Source organism: Lissotriton vulgaris, chromosome 2_1 (assembly GCF_964263255.1).
Source record: "Lissotriton vulgaris chromosome 2_1, aLisVul1.2, whole genome shotgun sequence".
Taxonomy (NCBI): Eukaryota; Metazoa; Chordata; class Amphibia; order Caudata; family Salamandridae; genus Lissotriton; species Lissotriton vulgaris.
The window spans coordinates 844613760-844630729 of NC_141687.1; the positions used below are offsets into that span (position 1 = coordinate 844613760).

Consider the following 16970-nt stretch of genomic DNA (forward strand, 5'->3'; position numbering starts at 1 on the left):
GTGCAGCTTATAGGCAGATGAACTAAGTGCACCGGCTGCTCAGTTACCCCACACAGCAGCACTGAACTTTGGCAGTTGAGAGCGGGCGAGCAGGCCTGGTCACCCTCTGGCCTGGTGCGTCTGCAGCAGTGTTCATAAAACCTGAGACTTCGGCTTTAAAGCCTACCACGAGGGAGGTGAGCAAATGGGATCCCCACGCAAGGAGCAGACCGGAACTGAGAACCTGGTTAAACACTAATACAAGGGGAAAACACAGTGCAAGATATGTTCAACAGCTGAAAGGAGGTACAGAGTGTGAGAGACCAAGCGAAATAGGGAATTGGCTGGTGAAACCAGACAGGGTCTCTGGCCCCACATCCGGCAGCAGAGAGTAGCCAATTGATTCAGACTACTCCTTGCAAGCCCTCGGAGGCCTGTTGATAGCATTGATGACGGGAGGAAAAAGCAGCCGGACCTCACTGCAAGCGAAGCTGGATAAATATGCGTGGCAAAGGGGGGGCAGACGCTAAAGAAAAAGGGATAGACTATGCACTGGTGCAAGAGGCTGAAGGACAATCAGATCTGACCCTACAAGATATAATTTCAGCCATCACTAATGTGTGCACCTCACTGGAATCCAGGCTGGACCTAATCAGGGCAGACATCTGCAACATGGACACCAGAATCAAAAAAGTAGAGACCACTACCAACTTACTAGTCAAGCATATTTCCCTCCTCAAAAACAGATAAAAAAACTCCATGCCAGTAATGAGACAATGGAAAACCAACTGGACGATTACGAAGGCAGGATGAGGCGTAACAACGTCCGAATCCTAGGCGTGCCAGAGCGAGCAGAGGGCCCAGCGGCAGACCTGTTCGTAGACAATCTCATTGTGAATTACCTGCAACCCAGAGGCTTGTTAAACTATTTTTCAATTGAAAGGGCAATTTCGGGCAGACTCACCACTCGTCAGGAATCTCACTCTCACTCCTCGATGGCGGTCACCAGTTGCGGCCGTCGCTACTGCTGCAGCATTCCTTTCGCTGGTGAGGCCGCCTCCTCTGGCAATTATTTGTCTCTGTGCCGCCTCTCCCCGGGTACAGCGAGCGTCCCTCCTAGGCCTCGCCGCACCGACAAGCTGGTCCGTACCTCCGTTCCCAGCACCAGATAACCCCACCGTTCAATAGAGGTACATGCAGAAGGCTTTGGACACTGTTAAACTGACTTCAGCGTTGTTTCCCCGGATTATTGTGAGAATTTTATGCGATGCAGGGTGGGGTGGGCTGGAGCCAAGTTAGTGCTGCCATCTTCCTCTGCATTCGACCAAACACCCCCTCCCCCTATTTAATACATTTTTAGTACACTTTTCTGTAAATTATTTTTTTCTGTATGTGATTATACGTTGGCAACAAGCAGCTGAGTGGAAAAGCCTAAGTTGCTTACCTGTGACTTCAGTTCTCCAATGTGGGAGTATTCTTTATGATCGCATGTGACTTAAACTTCCTTTGCACTCTGAGAAGATCACAGGTGTGAAGATATTTGTTCGTATTAGAAAAAGATGTATTAATAAATTATCATGGGTTGTACAAAAAGATGTATTAATAAGTTATCATTCGTGGTTCGCCACTTCAGAGCCTCTCCATCATTTGTGCCCAAACATTGGCACCTCCTATTTTTAAAAAAATCAGGAGTGTAAACAAGTGGCGAGATGGTCCTCCTGTTAGTAGAAATGCCTATGTTATTCTTTGGTCGCTGAAGGCCATATGTTGCGGGCAACGTGACAGCTTGCCGGCATACAGATAACTTCACTGGTGCTGCCTGTCCAGTACCTCAAGATGTTCCAAATAATTGATAGAAAAGCAGTAGTGGCATGTTAGGTGGGTGTGTTGTGTTCACTTAGAATCGTGTTGTCTGCACCCGTTTCTGGGAGGGATGGGGAAATTTTTATGCAATAAAAGTGTTGGTGTTGTATGTAGTGGTTGTCCTTATAAACGTAAAAACAGAAATGCAGTGCTGAATTGTCCCAGCAAAGAAATTACTTGGTTCGTTTGTTTCTCGTGCACTGATGCAAGCCCCATTTACTTGGTGGCAGGTCAGGAGGGATGACTGATCGTCGTGCGCGTCATACAGGGATGACTCCTCTCAAGTCCCGCGATGCATGTTTGGCTGTTGATACCTTTGTAATTGCATTCCCTGATTGGTGACACTTTCGTTGCTTTGTGACAACCTCAGAAATGCAGTTTCCAGATGTCTGCAAAGCCTTCACAGGCTGCAGTCTAATGCTGGATTTGTTTGATTCTTTCCTACTCTACCAGCATTTCAATGGTTTTGGTTGTTTGGCCGTGTTTAAACCCCTTCAGTTTGGAGGTGATTCCCTTTTCTCCTGCCTTTACCATCTGATTTTAGAATATTAAATGTATGTGCCTTATTCCCAGAATGGTAAGCTTTACAAGTAGTGGTAGAGTTTTTTGGCATCAGTTGGTCTTCGATTACTAGAAACATTGGTAATCTCTGACAGGGTCAAAATAGGCCAGCGCCTCCACTGGATTATTATCACTATTAGTGAATGTTCACAACAGTCCCATCTCTAAGTGACGATGCAAGGACCTGAAGGTGAGGTTGTATGCTGCAGAACAGAAGAAGTTGTAGCTATGGCCGTCTCATAGGTCCCAAGGCTGCTCTCGTGATCACTCAAGTGTGTGCTCAAATTCTTCTGATATGTCCAAGCACAAGAATAAGAACGTAAAGCAGAATTCGACCCCTTCATGTCATTCTTGACTTCAAAGAGAAGAAGCAAGAGAATCACTTTGTTAGTCGCACCCCTTTGAGGTCTCTGGCCACGGAAACCGTTTCTTAGCTGATCCTAACATGCCCCGAATTTCACTGGCTGTCGGCAACTCCATAGCAGATAGAGACCATAAAGGAGTACATTTGCTGCTCCCAGTAGTGTGCTTTTGGGCACCACAGAACCTCTGGGGCTCTCAGTTGGGTTACCGGCGGCGGCAAGTGTTTTGTTGGGAGTCGGGTTCAGCTGGCGGGTCTATCCCCAGCACAACCGTTTACCAATGGGGACCCTTTACTTGGCCCCTACCGACTCCTGTACAAACTTCTACTCCGGCCCGAAGATGCATGTTGGTCCTTGATATGCCAGCACTAGTATTGACAGCCCTGACAGAGGAACCAGTGCTGATGCAAATGTTGAACCCCGAGCCAACATCATGCCACAATATTACAAAACAGCAACTAGTCATCATGCAGCTTGACTTTAACCTTGTGCCTCTGCCATATCACACCTATTAGCAGACTCCAATAACATTTTGGTTCTGAGACTGATCCTGTGCCAGTTCAGGAGGCACCCCAAGATGAGGATGATGATGACTTATTAATAATGTATTATACATTGATACACAGGATGCCAGAGGGCTTGACACCTCACCTGAGACAGGGCGTGGCTCCCCACTTGGTAAGGGTTCCTTGTTTGCAGTGGTGGCAGCTGAGGCACTAGAATTACAGCTGCCCTCCGTTAAGCTCAAAATAAATGCCCTCAGAAAGAATGTATGGCCTAGCCAGTTACTTTTGAGCCCCTGCTTCCCTTGAACAATACCCTCACTGATACTTTGATGGTTACTTGGGCGGAACCTTATTCTTGCCCGCCTGTTAAGCTGCAGGTGGCCAGACGTCACATGACCGGTTGCTGGTGACCCATGTTTGTGTACCAAGCACCCCACCCCAGAGAGCCTTGTCGTGCAGGCCTCGACCAGTAAGGTGAGTCCTAACTCGTTTTCAACCCCTCCGCCAAGCAGAGAATCAAAGAGTATTGAAACTACTGGCAATCGCATGTTTTCTTCTGCTAGTCTAGCATTACGACCGTAAATGCTGCATTTGTTTACTGGGTTTTTACACACATGCACTGTAGGACATGGCCAGCGCAATCTTGGCGGCAGTACCAGAGGCCCCTAGGGCCTGTTTAATTCATACGATTCATGATGGACAGGACATGGCCAAGTATGGTAACTGTATAGGTCTGGATACTATGGATTGCCTGGGAAGGACAGTAGATACTAGTTATATTTTGTTGACACTCGTGGGTGCATTCCACAGGATTGTCTGGCAGTATACTGACCCCCTGGGTCCCATCTTTTCAGTGAGATAGTGAATCTGCGTTAGAATGCTTTAGGGACAGTAGAACTACTGCACACTCATTGGGGCTGTTGGCACTTGCTAAACAGTACCTGCATCAGTTCAGAAACTTTAGAGACTATTCCAGAGGGCTGGTGTATAGTCCGAGACAGCTTTCCCAACCAGTGCAGCAAGCACCCCATTCCTTTTGAGGCCTTGGCTGTGGGTCTGGCGGAAGGCGTGCAGGGCTGCAGGGCATCAGTCCTCCATTTTTCTGTTTCCCTGCTACAACTGCCACAAAACCACTTCAGTTTTCCCTTAGTGGTGCATGCTCAAGCGTTGGAGGGAGGGCTTTGGGTGAGGTGCAGGATTTGATATTACCTCTTAGGTTGATGATCTATCTCGTCCAGTTGATAGGGCTTTAAAAAAAAGTTCAAAATGGCTATGCTCAACCGTTTCTCTCTTCTCCGTTCACTATTACTCGTACACCACTATTCCTCCTACACCATTGTTGATTTCCGACAATCACCTGTCCTTGAACCACACCATTGCTAGTCAGAGTTCACGCAGTCCAGCCTGAAGCCACAACTTAGGCTGTCCAGGGTAGTCTGCCACCACCACTGCCAGCACTTGTCAGTCAGAAACCACACGAGTTCCTATATTTGATAGTGCAGGCCTGCCTGGCATGTGCTATTGTCCCTCAACACTTTCATCACAAGCCATCCATAAACAAAACTACACCAGGTAGGGCCAGCATAGAGCTGTCTAAAAATCCCTACCAGATCATTTTGGTAAAGTTGTATGTTTGAAGGATGGCCAGGGGTCGCGGATGTATCGTGGTTAACCACCCCTGTTCCATAATAATCAGTTCTGAAATCAACTCTTTGAATCAGGGGTTGTAAGAACCTAGGCTATATTTATTTTCCACACAAAACATTTTAAAACACCAAATCATTTTTGCAGAGTAACCACATTATTTACATATTGTTTATAATTGTAAAACTTAACCTTAACACAGACTCCAGTACATGGGAGTTACCTAACAATAACTAGTTTGTTCCTTTGCAACCAACAACATAACCGTTCCTGCGTGAGATCATGACTGGTTCTGTGATGCTTCCTGATAAATCCCCCATCCAGAGGATAATGCCCTCCTTATTGGAGGTCCCCACCTTTCCCCTTATTGTACCAGGAGCTCTTGTGCAGGTGGCCTACCTTCCCTCGTGACACCTACCTCGGGCACACCCTACACCCAAGTTCCACATCCCAAAAGGGCTTGTGCAAGCTCTCGCCAACTGTGCCTGCACATGTGGTTAACAGGTAAGGACCACGTGTCAACGACCGCCCCAACCCCCGTGCCACTGCAACCTCATACCCACTTGTTACCAGCACCCCTTTGAGGGTACAGTGGTGCTGCTGTTGTTTTTGGGGTAAAAGATTACCTTAAAGGGACATGAAGTGTCCCCACCAATCATGACCTCAACCGCCACAGGCCTACATAGTTCCCTTACTATCTGGTCCCCCCACCATATCATGGATGTTTGACCAACCAGGCCAACACATTTTTAAGAAAAATTTAATTACCTTCTTTAGACAAGTGGACCCCCTCATGTAAGAAAAACAGCTCACTTTTGATGCACCAGAGAGGTATAGATGATAACCAAGGTGCCCTAAACAACTTACCAACTTTCATGTTTTTTAATTATTGTATGTTTCATGCTGCTACTCTGCTGATTTTAAAAATGGAATCTTACTTGAGCTTTTAATTGATGTGAATTGAATTGATTTAGTAGTTTTTATAATACTGTTGTGTGCGATGTATAGATCATCCTATTCGCTGCAGCTCGTTATTTAGGCTACACACTTGAACAGGGAATTTAGTGAGGGCTAATCTGCATTCCATACTGAGGGCGGTGTGCTGGGGGCGAGCTGACTACCGTTGCCGCCGCTGCCACTCTCCCACTCTCACGCTGTGTCTCCGGTCCGCCACAGCTTTGCTGATTGCGCGGAGAGACACAGCCCCTCCCCTTCCTGCCACACAACAGCTTCTGCATCCGGCCAGCAATATAACACAGATGCTGAGCCGGACGCGCGCAGAGGGTGCACCGCTGGCGCGCCTAAGGCAAGCCAGTCTGCGCCGTCTGTGCCCGACCGGGACCAGGAACCCTGCTCCATCACCCACAGGTCGGCATATCTACACTAGGACACAACTGTTAGAGCTTAAGCCAATTAATCCCCCTCTGTGTGTATCAAAGATGGATCCTATCCACCTAGCCGGGCCAAGCGGAACGTGTCAGCATTGCGGATTCAAGTTGCCCGCCCCCAATGACCACTCCCTTGGGTCTCCTTACTCCCATAATTCCACCTGGCACTTTGGACTGGTTAGTGCTCGGTCAATCCCCAGACATGCCTTAGACATCAGGACTCTGTTAGAAGAGGACTCCTTCTATTCTGTTTATTACAGAGACCTGGCTCAAGGGAAGCTCCGGGACAGATATTAATCTAGCACTCCCTCTGGGATACCATATTCACAGATTCGATCGAGAGGATAAACCTGGGGGTGGAGTTGCCATTATCTTAAAAACTGCCTTCAAGTGCACCATGATCCCACTCCCTCTTCCAGAATGCAAAAGCGCACAGTTCCACATCGCTGTCTCTCCCTCATATACCCACTCTGGTATCCTTGTTTACAGACCTCCGGGCCCCTGCCCCACTTTCCTAGAGGTACCGCTGGATATTTTAGCCAGTTTATCCCTAGCGAAAAATCCCTTCACCTTGTAAGGCGATTTTAATCTTCATTTTGAAGCACTGGACGCACCCCGTCAAAATATTACATGATGATCTGGAGGCTCTTCAGTTTACTCAACTGGTCTCCCCCACTCATGATAAAGGACATAAGTTGGACCTTACATTTTCTAATGACCCCCAGGTCACAATATCAGATGTCATCCCAGTCCCGTGGTCTGACCACCCTCTTATCCGTCTTGGGCTGCCCAAAATTTTTAAACACACTAGGGATAAGGGGCAATCCACGATAACCAGGAGCTGGTCAAAGGTCGACACAGATGCTTGGTCATCTACCCTAAAGAACACACTGCCCAACATGGATGGCAGTCCAGAGGAGAACTTCAAAAAATGGGAAAACTGGATTAGCCAGCCTCTGGAGGTGTGTGCTCCACAAAAAAAATGCCTAAACAAAAACATCAGACCAGAAAAGCACCATGGTTCAATGAACATTTGCCATCATTGAAGAAGCAGTGCAAGAGATTAGAAAGGGATTGGAGAAAGGACTTCAAACCCGAAAACAAATCAACTACAAATCCTCTATCACATGCTACCATAAAGAACTAAAAATGGCACTAGCTAAATTCTATGAGGAGAAAATCTCCCAGGCACTTAACACCCCAAAGGAACTCTTCAGAGTAGTCAAAAATCTGACCACTCCCCAAGAAACCAACAGACCCTCAACGTGCCCGATTGAAAGATGCAACCTAATAGCCTCTTTCTTTCACAAAATTCAGAACACCCACCAGTCTGCTCAAGAAGAACCCCACGGGAATAGCGGTCCTGCCCCCTCCCCTAGCTTGACTCACTTTACTCGATTGGAGGACGATGTGACCCTTAAGCTGCTTAGGGCCATCAAATCAGGTCCCCATTAGACTCTGCACCCCCGCACGCCATTCTCAAGGTGACTGAGGACATTCTCTCCCCCCCCCCCCTCTCAGTGCAGATTCTTACCAAATCACTTGACCCGGGGTCGGTCCCTCGAGCATGGAAGCACGCCATAATAAGATCCATCCTAAAAAAAAAAACAGCTGGACCCAAACACCCTCTGTAACCTACTGCCCATTTTGCTTCTCCCCCTCCTTGGCAAACTCCTAGAAAGGCATGTCAACCAGTCTTTAGTCAACTATCTGGAGGAGAACAAGCTATTCCACCCTACGGAAATGGGTTTCCACGCCCTTCATAGTACCGAAGCAGCGCTCCTGGTAGTCACCGAGGAACTGAAAGCCATACTAGATAAGGGAGGGTCAGCTGCTATAATACTGATCGATATCAGTGCGGCATTTGATACCGTCAACCACACCATACTTAAAAACAGACTGAGAGAAATAGGTATCGGGGACAAAGCGATGGAGTGGCTAAGCTCCTTCCTGGACGACCGGTCTATCCAAGTGATGGATCTTGACTGTCTCTTAGATAGCGTGCCCAAGAAATTTGGAGTACCTCAGGGCTCCTCTCTGAGCCCCACGCTCTTTAATATATATGTCAGACAACTGGCCACCATTATGCAGAAGTTTGGCCTAGAAGGAGTATCGCATGCTGATGACACCCAGCTGATTGTCTCCCTGTCCCAAGACCACAATCAAGTCAACATCCAACTTGGTCCATGTCTAAACAACTGTCCCGCTGGATTTCAAACTGCTACCTCAAATTGAACAGCGAAAAAACTGAGCTTATGATTTTAGGCAACAAAGCCATTCCCAAGGCACTGAACAACTGGCCGTCTTGTATGGGCAATCCCCCGGGGCCTAAAACAATGGTCAAAAATGTAGGCATCTGGCTGGACAGCTCTCTCTTAATGATCCAACAGGCCAACAAGTTATCTGGCATCTGTTTTGGGCGCTTGAGAATGCTCAAAAAGATAATTCACCTTATACCGGAAAATGCTCCGAAATAACGTTCTGCAGTCTGATAGTCTTGCGTCTAGACTATGGGAACTCTCTCTAATTGGGTTCCCCCAAGTATGTGATCCAGAGGCACCAGACGGTGCAGAATGCAGCAGCCAGGCTCCTGCTCAACCTCCACAGACACACTACAGCACGAGAAGCCCTAAAGCAATTACACTGGTTGCCAGTAGCGGCAAGAATAACGTTCAAATCCCTGTGCATCGCTCACAGGGCAGTAAATAATAAAGGCCCAGAAAAACTAAGAAACCTAATCTCGGCGCATGTCCCCATCAGACTACTTAGATCCTCTCATCTACACCTTCTCCGTACCACCAGAATTAAAAAGTCTAGATGGGGAGGCAGATCCTTCTCACGCCTGATTCCAAAATTATGGAACGAGTTGCCTCAAGACCTTAGAGAGCTGCAAAATGAAATGGCATTCAGGAAAAACCTTAGGACCTGGCTATTCCCCCAAGTACCCTAATGGGCCTCTCCTCCTTTCACAGCTCCCATAGTCAGCGCGGGGAAGCCTTAGGGTGGCCATGCGCTATATAAATCCTCAAATCAAATCAAATCATGTTCAACCACTTTACAGACTAGTTGAGAGCCCTAACCGACTTACCACCTCTCCAAATTGACCTCTGGACAATCTTGGACACGCATCACGGTCTCCGGGAACTTTTCACAAAGCAACTCATGTCTGCATTAATCAGTTCAAATGCATCCTTTCGGCCCAGCTCTGTCATATCATTGCCCCCTAAATCCATAATTACAATCCCTGGAAGCGGAAGCCTCCAGGGCAACATTTTGTCCAATGCAGTTCCAAAGTAGGCCAAGTGCAGTCCCCCTAGACCTCAGAAAATCAGCCGATATCCTGCTTTGCTTGCCAGTGCTGCATACCTCGCGTAAGAGTGGCCCAACATCAGCACATCTGTAATACCTCCTGCATTGCCAGGAGGCAATGACGTGTCCAGCTGCTGCATTAACTCCCACATCTACAACATGTTTAGCCTCACGTAGTGCTTGTAGCAGTCAGACTTCCACCTGCCTATCCTTTGGACTGCTTGTCCCACCAGCCCATGCCTGCTGCATCAGTTGCTGCACCAATCCTAAATGAATGTGAGATGTACTCTGCAAGTCTAATCCTGTAAACACCAGGGCCTTGTTCAGCACCCTGACAAATTGATACCTTGTGAGAGTAGTCCCAACCTCATGCACTGAAAGGGGGTCAACAGTCACTTGAGCTTGGCCTGCCAGAAAGGCTTCCAAATTCCCATCGGACAGTACTCATTCCCCGGGGCCCTGTGCAGCAGTATGTGGTGGCGCCTACCCATTTGGTTGGTCTTTGAATGGGTAATAGTGACTGCTAAGGAACCTTTTGGCCACTGAATTTCAACTTGCTGCAGACCACCACTTCTATCTTTTTTATTCTTTGTCACTAGCCCCCCTACTCTTAACGAATCATAAAATGCTGCCCTAAAAAGTTAACCTCATCTGGTGATCTACAAACTCTCTCCAGGCTGGCCATAATAACTTCTAGCTTTACTATGTCTAAGGGGCGCCTGGAGTCAGGACTGCCTCCTTCCAACTGCTACCAGCCTTTCAATGCCCCCTGAACCAGCAAAGCCTTGCGTCCCATCTGTGTACCCCAGCATCTTTGCAAAGAAGGAAATTGCTGCAGCATACCGCTTTGCGTCAGACACAGGTTGTCCCTCCTTTTTCAAGGATTCAAGAAATACTATTATGGATTCTTGCAAAAACCATTCTCTAACCGCTTTGCTTTCCTGAAACTTGCAATATGCCCTCCATCCTCTGTGCTTAACTGGCAGCCACAAGGTCTGATAGACTGGGGCACCAAACTGCCACAGCCGTTCCAGGAACAGTGTAGAAGCTGCTGCTTCTGGGTGGTGGTACCTGAATTTCTGCATCTTAGAATGAGACAAAGCATCTGCTGTATAGTTCAGAATTCCAGGCACCCTGGATTGTAAGTAGAGGTATGATATGTACTCCTTTTGAAGACTTACCATGATAATTGTTGTACTAAAGCCATGAGAATGTTGAAAAATAACTGATGATCGCACTGCACCTTATTATTCTTTGTCAATGCTGCTTTTGTTTTTGTTTATCTAATAAAAAAGATTTATAAAAAAAAAAGAATTCCAGGCACATGTTTGGATTTAAAACTGCCATGAGCTTTCGACACAAAAGTATAACTTTTTCAATAGCCTCAAGATCATTTTACACTAGACCGCTTGCTGATTAATGCATTCCACTTCAGTCATGTTGTATGACCAGAATACCACTGACCAGTTGCGGAATTGCTCCGGCCATATTGCGAGGGACACCTAAATGGGAAAGAGCTCAAGGAAACCAATGTTCACCGTTAAACAAGACTCCACCCACTCTCTTGGCCACCTTTTGGGCACACCAAGATGCACCCAAAATGGCGCCAAAGCCCTGCCTGCACAGGGAATGTGTGAACAAACTCAACTCCTCATTGGTCTTTGCAGGGCTTGGTCACACCATTGTACCATTAAAATCCCTCAAAAATGCCTCCCAGATTTTCATATCCCACCTGACTTCACGTGATAACCTTGTATGATGGTGCTTCAACTTCAGACCAGACATGGCCTGCGCTATTGATCTGGAAAATGGCCTGCCCATGGGGATAATGTGGAGAGCAAAATTCAACTGCCCCTCCAACACTGTAACTGATGTAATGTAACTTTCTTAGCAGCCAATTATTCCGCCAATGACTTTGTATAACCCTTCATCTTCTACTGGGGAAGCCTGGACATGCCTGTCTTGGAATCCAACTCAATCTCAAGGAATCCAATTGTTGTAACCGGCCCTAAGATCTTACCCTATGCTAGCAGGGTACTCCAACATTCCTATCAGCTCCTGGCAAGATTTCCAGGCCCTCAGGCCTTTGGTTACCCTGTGCCAGGGTAACCAAAAAATAGGAAATCCTCCAAGTAATGCAAGACCCACCAAGGAAAGTGCTAAACCTCTCAAAGTAATCACCGGAGACCGAACAGCCTAGGCATACATTTGTCAAAATAGAAGCCACCCTTAAATTGGAAACCCAGTAAATGAGTCATCAGGGCGCACTGGCAGCAACCTAAAGGCGGATTCTATATCGGCCTTTGCCAACAATGCCTCAGGTCCTGAAGCATCGCAATCGCCTGGTTTAGGAATGTGTACTTGACTGAGCATAGTGCCCCATCAATAGCCTCATTAATAGATTGACCCCTATGCACTGACAAATTGTGTATCAAGCAGTACTCTTTTGTGTCTTTGTTCGAGACCACTCCTCAAGGAGAACAGAGAAAATTCTCTGGCGGGATGGAGTCTGAAAGAACTGCCACCCTCCCAAGGTTCCTTTCCTTCAGAATTAAAACCCTCATACAAGCACTGTGCCATAGCCGTATTGTTGTAGACAGTGATCCATGAACCCCCCCCCCCTTGGACTACCACCCCCCCACCCCCCAAGCCCGCATGAAAGGACTGACTATGTGCGGCCTCCAACCTCTGCAGCTTCATAAAGCGCTGCCAGGTGTTCACATCGATCTGGTCCCAATGAGCGAGAGCCTAGTGGCCTTAATTTTCCTAAATTCCTTGTCCTAATACTTCCAGGCCGGCCGTGACCCCCAAACTAATTGTGCGCATATACTATCCTATTTTGGTGGCAAACTAGCTGAAACTCTCATGGTCGGTAATCACTCAGCAGTGACTGCCTGGAAAATCGTGAACTTTTTGACCTAGTTCAACAATGTCTCCTCAACCCTCTTCTTGTAAGGCCTTCCTTCACAAGCTCTAGAATGTGAACATTCCCTACACTGTTTACTCTCACGCTGCTCAGTCCTGTCCACTATTAACTTGCACGTATCAACATAATTCCCCTTCCGAGTGTTTTTTTTAACCTCTGTCTGCATGTGCCTGCCCAGCTGATAATGCTCTGAACGCACGTCCCCCAAGCCGGTGCTCGGTACATGCGCCCCCATACCTGCCGGTGTATACTCCTTGGGAAGGGGAAGGGTCCTGACTGCTGCCGGCACAGCTTGCAGCACACTGTCTGTGTGTGAAGCACCAGCTACCACTGATCCCTGTGCTACCCGTGAGGCTGACACCGACCCCCCCCCCCATCCGTTCCAACAGGCACGCTCTCAACTCCTGCCTGCCGTTGACCAACACTGTCCAAAATGAGCTACTAGCCTCCTGGCCTTTTCAACATTATCGCTCTCTGCCATGCCTGCAAACGAACCCCCATGAGAGGTGCAGACAACATCCCCACATTCGAGAGCCAAGGCAACACACTAGCTAAACTCACCTCTGAATCTGGTTGGCCTGCGACACTTGCTGGCGTGACCCCAAACACCTATTGCCATTCTAGACAGTGCTGTTGTTCATTGTATGTGCCATGGCCGCGGGCAAACTACCATGGCCCTCCACACCTGTCACCTTGCCCACCTGTAGCACCCCAGTAGTAAAACAGGCATTCTGCACACTTTCACCACTTGCCTTCTGTCCCCCATTGTGTCTTTTCACTGGCAGGAAAAGGCGGAACTCCTGGCCTTCTAGGCCTCTCCACTGGAGCTGCTGGCTCTACGGGTTGCCCCTCTTGTGGGCCCTCTGGATGCAAAAGGGCCTAATCGAATCCATCATGTCCATCCTGCGAATCAATGCCTCCATGTCCACCCCAGTATGTGCACGCTTGACGCCTTTCTTAGCTCCACCTGGCATCCTCAACTATATTATCTAGCTATTTATTGAGCAATGCAAAACAACATAACACCCCGTGCTCTCCCTTGATCCTGTCACTAACAAGAGGTACCCTGGGTGAACTGTTCCCTAACAAACGCCCCAAAACCACTACAAAATTGCATGTTATTTCACTAGCAAGCCCTTTGGAAAAATGCTCCAAACTTCAGGAATCCTTTCTCCAAAACGATTTTTTTTTTTAAAAAAGCACCTCAAAAGTGGCTGATATTTGTTTTGAAGATTCAGGAATACACCCAATGCTCTGAGCAATTGCTGAGCAATTCTCAACACAAGGTCAAATCAGCCAATAAGCTCCACAGTAAACCGAACCCCCCCCCTTAACCCTCCTCCCCAGAAAAACTCATAAAGGGTATTCTACGCAGACACTCACTTCTCCCCACTGCTCCCTTATACCTGCCACAGTCCCTCGAGCACTCTTGAGCCGCCACCAAGGGTGATATACACCAAAAACTCTGGTCATGCAAAAAGTCAGGCTCTGTCCGTGCAGCTCCCAGAGGGCAATAGGGAGAGGCCGTAAGCAGCGTTGCTCCATAGTCTGGCATGGGCATCTCATCGCGGGGGGGGCAGATGCAGGGATCCTTTTCGGGGTGACGAGTAGGAACAAAGAGACCCACTATTCGCCTTTCAGCCCCTTTTAAAGGGTGGTGCCACCTCTCCCCGAACACGTAATGGCCCGGAAGCACTAAAATGCTTCCAGGGCAAGGCAACAATGCGGCAACCAATCTGTGCCTTGGGCCTGGCGCAAACCAAGGAGTACCCGCGTGCCATACTGCCGCCTCTCCCGAGTTGTGAGAGCCTCTCCAATTTGGTAAAAAACACACCAGTCTCCAACTGCAGCGGATTCAGTAATTTGACTTCATATTCCCAGGTGCATGCTTCCAGTGCTTCATTTTGATATTTTTCAGGTATAGAGTACATTGCTTTGGTCTGATTATTCATCGGTAGGGATCGGTTAGAATAAACCCCACTCAGGTGCATTACATTTTTTTAAAGCATTTCTGTCAAACTGAAATTTTGCTGTGGCATATGTGGCTCTAACCAGTCCGCATTTTACCTGTGAGGTAATTCCTTTAGGGTTTGTGTCTCAGCACAATTCTGAGTGTGGTTCTGATCTGTTAAGTGAAGGGGTCTGGAAATTCATAATTAGTCATCAAAGTGTAGGAAAGCTCAAAACTTGAAAATATGTGGCATTGCGTTCACTGGTTATTGTTTGGTAGAGTTCACTAATGCATATAATGGAGAGTAGCCTTTTCTCCCAGGCCAATTGTGTTTTCATGAGGAACGCTGATGGCCAATTAACAATCGTTTTTTCAAACATCATTAATAGTCTGAGGCCCACAGTAGGACGACATGAAGCTCAGCCTACCAGCTGCAGAGAAACCGTCAATATCTAATCTGTTTACCTGCAGTGATACACCTTGAGCCAAGTTATAGGTAACACAACCACAATGAGCACGCAAGCCTCTCTATGCAGAAGATCCACTGCATCGTGGTTGTGTGGAGGTTCCCTTTAGCTCATTGCTTGAGAATGTCTTGCCTTTATTAACCACTAAAGGGCACTTTGTCCTTGTTGTTTCCACCGGTGAAAAGCCACAGATCCGGGTGTGTTAAAATCCTGTGACCATTGCAGGACTTGTGCTACATGCATGGCTGTTGGAATTATGTGGCAGGGGAAGATCAAATTATGAGGCAGGGTTGATAAATTATGTGGCAAGAAAAGGTAAATCATGCGATCTAATGCAGCACATTTTGTGACATTATTTCATTTGGCCTTTTTATACATGTTGGCACTGAGCAGTGTTTTCACTACGTTAGAAATACAGAAACAAGCAACTGAAGGGTGACCAATCAACCATTGTTAATGCAAAAGGTGCTGTTGCTTTTTATAACTTGTTATCCAGTGTTTTATTAAATTCTGTGGATTATGCAGCAGATGACGGATTCTGTGGCAAATGTGGCAAAATCATAAAAATATGCAGAGAATGCTGTGACACAAGAATCTCATTATTCCAGTGACCCTATGTTATAAGAATACATTTTACCTGGATTGCTGGTCTTCCCTTTGTGAACCCAGTAATAACGTTTTCTGGTGACATCAACATTTAATGAGTTTAGGGAGCTGGCACAGTAGATGAATGTTCTTAGATGAACATTAGTTGCTTTTCATTGTAAGGTCAATGTTTTCGTTTTCCGTTTTAGTTGCATGGCCCTGCACTACAGACTCGATCGTGCCTAGTTGCTAAAAGAACAGAGCAGCATGGCTGGAAAAACTGTCGCTGGACTTTTGAAACGGGAAGTTGGAGGGGATTGGTTGTTATACAGAGTGAAAATGACAAGATGTATCTTTTAGGGGGCTTCACCCTGGACATTTGCAGCTCTTCTGAGACTTCCTTAAGATGGGCGTCCCCCCTGGTTGGCTGAGGGGCTTCGGGAAAGGTGTGGTCCTGAACTGGGCCTCTTGCAGGATGTGGTAGCGGCGCCTCCGCTGCTCTGTTCGCCTTCTTATGGTTACTGCTCAATGTATACCCCAAAATGCCTGAAGCTTGCAGCGCCTACTGATTCTGAACTCTCACCTGTTTTTCCCCCTACAGTCCCGGAAAGGGAGTGACCCGGAGAAGGAGAAGAAAGGTCTGGAGAGCAGGGCAGACAGCATCGGAAGCGGCCGTGCTATCCCAATTAAACAGGTAAGCTCCCCCGCCCACTGCCTGGCGGTGTCCCCCCAGCGCGGCTGTAATTGGAGGCCCCTACATCTCGGCTCCGGCAGCGCCTTGTGATGGCTGCGCCAGGCGCTCGGAGGACTCTGTTTGATGCGACGCCGCCATGAATGTGCAAGTCGCTCACTTGACATCAATTAGAGGCAGCGCCTGTGTGTATGAAAATGGGATCATTAGAATAGGGCGCGAGGGGTGGGGTGAAAGGAGGGCGAGGGGAGGAGAGCCCTGCAATGTGACAACAGCCCCTAATGAAGTGCGCGCGGCCGGCCTGCAGACGGAGCGCGGCGCCCGCGCCGACTGCGCGGGCTTCAAAGCCCGCCTTTGTAGAGGGCGCTTTGATTGGGCCATTTGCTGCCGCGGCCGATGGGGGTAACATCGGCTTCTGCTCGGGAGCCCAGGCCGGGGAGGGGAGGGGGCCGCTCTGCTGAAGGGAGAGAGCCGCGAGGCAATTAGTGCGGATAATCCGCGACCCCGTGTCAGCTGCGCGCCCCGCGCTTGTAATTTGCTAATGAAGGACGTGTACCTTTGATTAGGTTCACCATGGCTGGTCGCACGATTTCGTTTTCGTCCATAATGTGCAACTTCCCATTAAACCTGCGTGTGACGCAGCAGATTCTGGTGTTGTTGTTAACCCCTGTCATCCCCACTTCAGTGTCTCAGCTCATTTGTGGTGGGGAGCAACACAAATCAACCCTCCTAAATGAG

At 48.0% G+C, this 16970-nt stretch overlaps 1 protein-coding gene across 5 annotated transcripts in view; it reads left to right on the top strand.

Moving 5' to 3' along the window:
- AGAP1 (ArfGAP with GTPase domain, ankyrin repeat and PH domain 1) overlaps nucleotides 1–16970 on the top strand; it is a 1113642-nt gene that overhangs the window by 620789 nt on the left and 475883 nt on the right. For all 5 annotated transcript variants that reach the window (XM_086956296.1, XM_086956297.1, XM_086956294.1 and 2 more), the window contains one exon: nucleotides 16143–16235. In XM_086956296.1, the coding sequence (XP_086812422.1) occupies nucleotides 16143–16235 (93 nt within the window). The remainder of the gene's footprint in view (nucleotides 1–16142; nucleotides 16236–16970) is intronic.